Here is a 1,464-nt window from a genome sequence, read left to right on the forward strand (position 1 = left end):
TCAGGGTCTGCCGGATGCAAGTCAGCTACAAAGCAGAGCAGTCCCTGCGTAGAACATGCTTGAGGTCGACTAGTGCAACCATAAGAATAACTAACTGCGTCTTTCTGAGGGGCGTCCTCGATACTAAAAAGCGTCAAATGTGATGCCTTGCGTTTGCTCGCCCACTTAGTCTGCAGTGCTTTGAATAAACGAAACAATTGTTGTAAATACCATAGCACGCGGTGCTCTTCACTTCTTGCGAAGGCCCTTGGTGCTTCTCTTTCTGAGAAAGTTACCTTTCGGGTCCTTCACACCGACGCGCTTGTTGTGCCTCAGCTTCCAGAGCTTTCTTCCAGATGTTGCAGGCAAACATTCTGGAGCCAGCTCATCTGGGTGCTTTGGCATTTTATTCAGTTGCGACTGCCGAGTTATAATCTCTCGCCTCTTTGCCTTTCTCTTACCCGTGGGAGCGCTCCGGGACCTGAAACAGGAAAACCGCAACATACACCCAACAATTTTAAGCGGTGCGACCGGTCAGACTAAACCCACGTCCAGCCCGCCACACATTGCAGCGGGATTTGATTTATAGCACTGCGCAGCCATGAGTAACCTACACTGCTGCTTTAAAGGACTTCAGGGGGTCGATGACTGGGCGGCGGCGAGGAGCACCATGAGACCCTTTCGTAGCTGCCGTTCCAGCTGTTTGCTGTTGGATCGCGAGTTGGATGGCTGTCATCTGAGGCAGCAATGATACAGAGAGCAAACGATAATAATATTCCTGCGTATACCTTTACACCACATTGTAAATATGCAGACATCTGTTACGCAGAAAATCTAGTGGGAATTTCGCACCAGTAGGATAGGCACCCGATTAGAGATTCACATATTCTACCAACAGGGAAAGATATTCATTCTCTGAAGTGTGGATGCTGAATAATGCGACTTCTGGATATTTGCCTGGGAGCTCACTTGTGTTGGACGCGTCTGAGAAAGAAGATAGTCAGGCAAGTGCCCCAATGTGCCCTTAGAAACGTTCATCTCCTGCAGCACGAAACACATTCCCAACCCCAGTGATCCCGATCAAAGAAATCTACTCAAGTGTAGTGCAAGTTTCGCAAAGTGTGCTAACGGGGGGAACGGGGGGGGAGGGGCCTTTTTGTAGCTAATTGTGCTATTCTTTATCTGATGCGAAGCAGGGCTGATGCGGCAACGCGTGTTGAATGATATGGGGAAAAGTAGAGACTCGTGCACTGTCGTAACTGCAACATCACTGTACCTTGAGCTGTTTGCATGCCCTCTTCAGCACTTCTCTATCCCTAGGATTCCTTTCAAAAAACTCCTTAAGCTTTCTTGAATTCAGCAACTGCTGCTGCAAGTCTCGTGCAACAGCCGCGGCAATGGCACGTTTGGTGATGCCTCGCCTCACATCCTCAACTCTGTAGCGGAAGCATTCGACGTCTTGCAGTTGCAGTGACAGCGGCGTGA

At 49.5% G+C, this 1,464-nt stretch overlaps 1 protein-coding gene across 1 annotated transcript in view; it reads right to left on the reverse strand.

The window, feature by feature from the left end:
- Positions 1-228: 228 nt before the first annotated feature.
- The window catches only part of EMH_0025820 (uncharacterized protein), a gene marked incomplete at both ends in the record, with an annotated part of 3,457 nt that continues 2,221 nt past the window's right edge, over positions 229-1,464 (reverse strand). Inside the window, 4 exons of the mRNA XM_013502522.1 lie at positions 229-460; positions 649-767; positions 949-1,020; positions 1,256-1,415. Coding sequence (XP_013357976.1) covers positions 229-460; positions 649-767; positions 949-1,020; positions 1,256-1,415 — 583 coding nt within the window. The remainder of the gene's footprint in view (positions 461-648; positions 768-948; positions 1,021-1,255; positions 1,416-1,464) is intronic.

This window comes from Eimeria mitis, genomic scaffold, assembly GCF_000499745.2.
Source record: "Eimeria mitis Houghton genomic scaffold, Emh_scaff943, whole genome shotgun sequence".
Classification (NCBI taxonomy): domain Eukaryota; phylum Apicomplexa; class Conoidasida; order Eucoccidiorida; family Eimeriidae; genus Eimeria; species Eimeria mitis.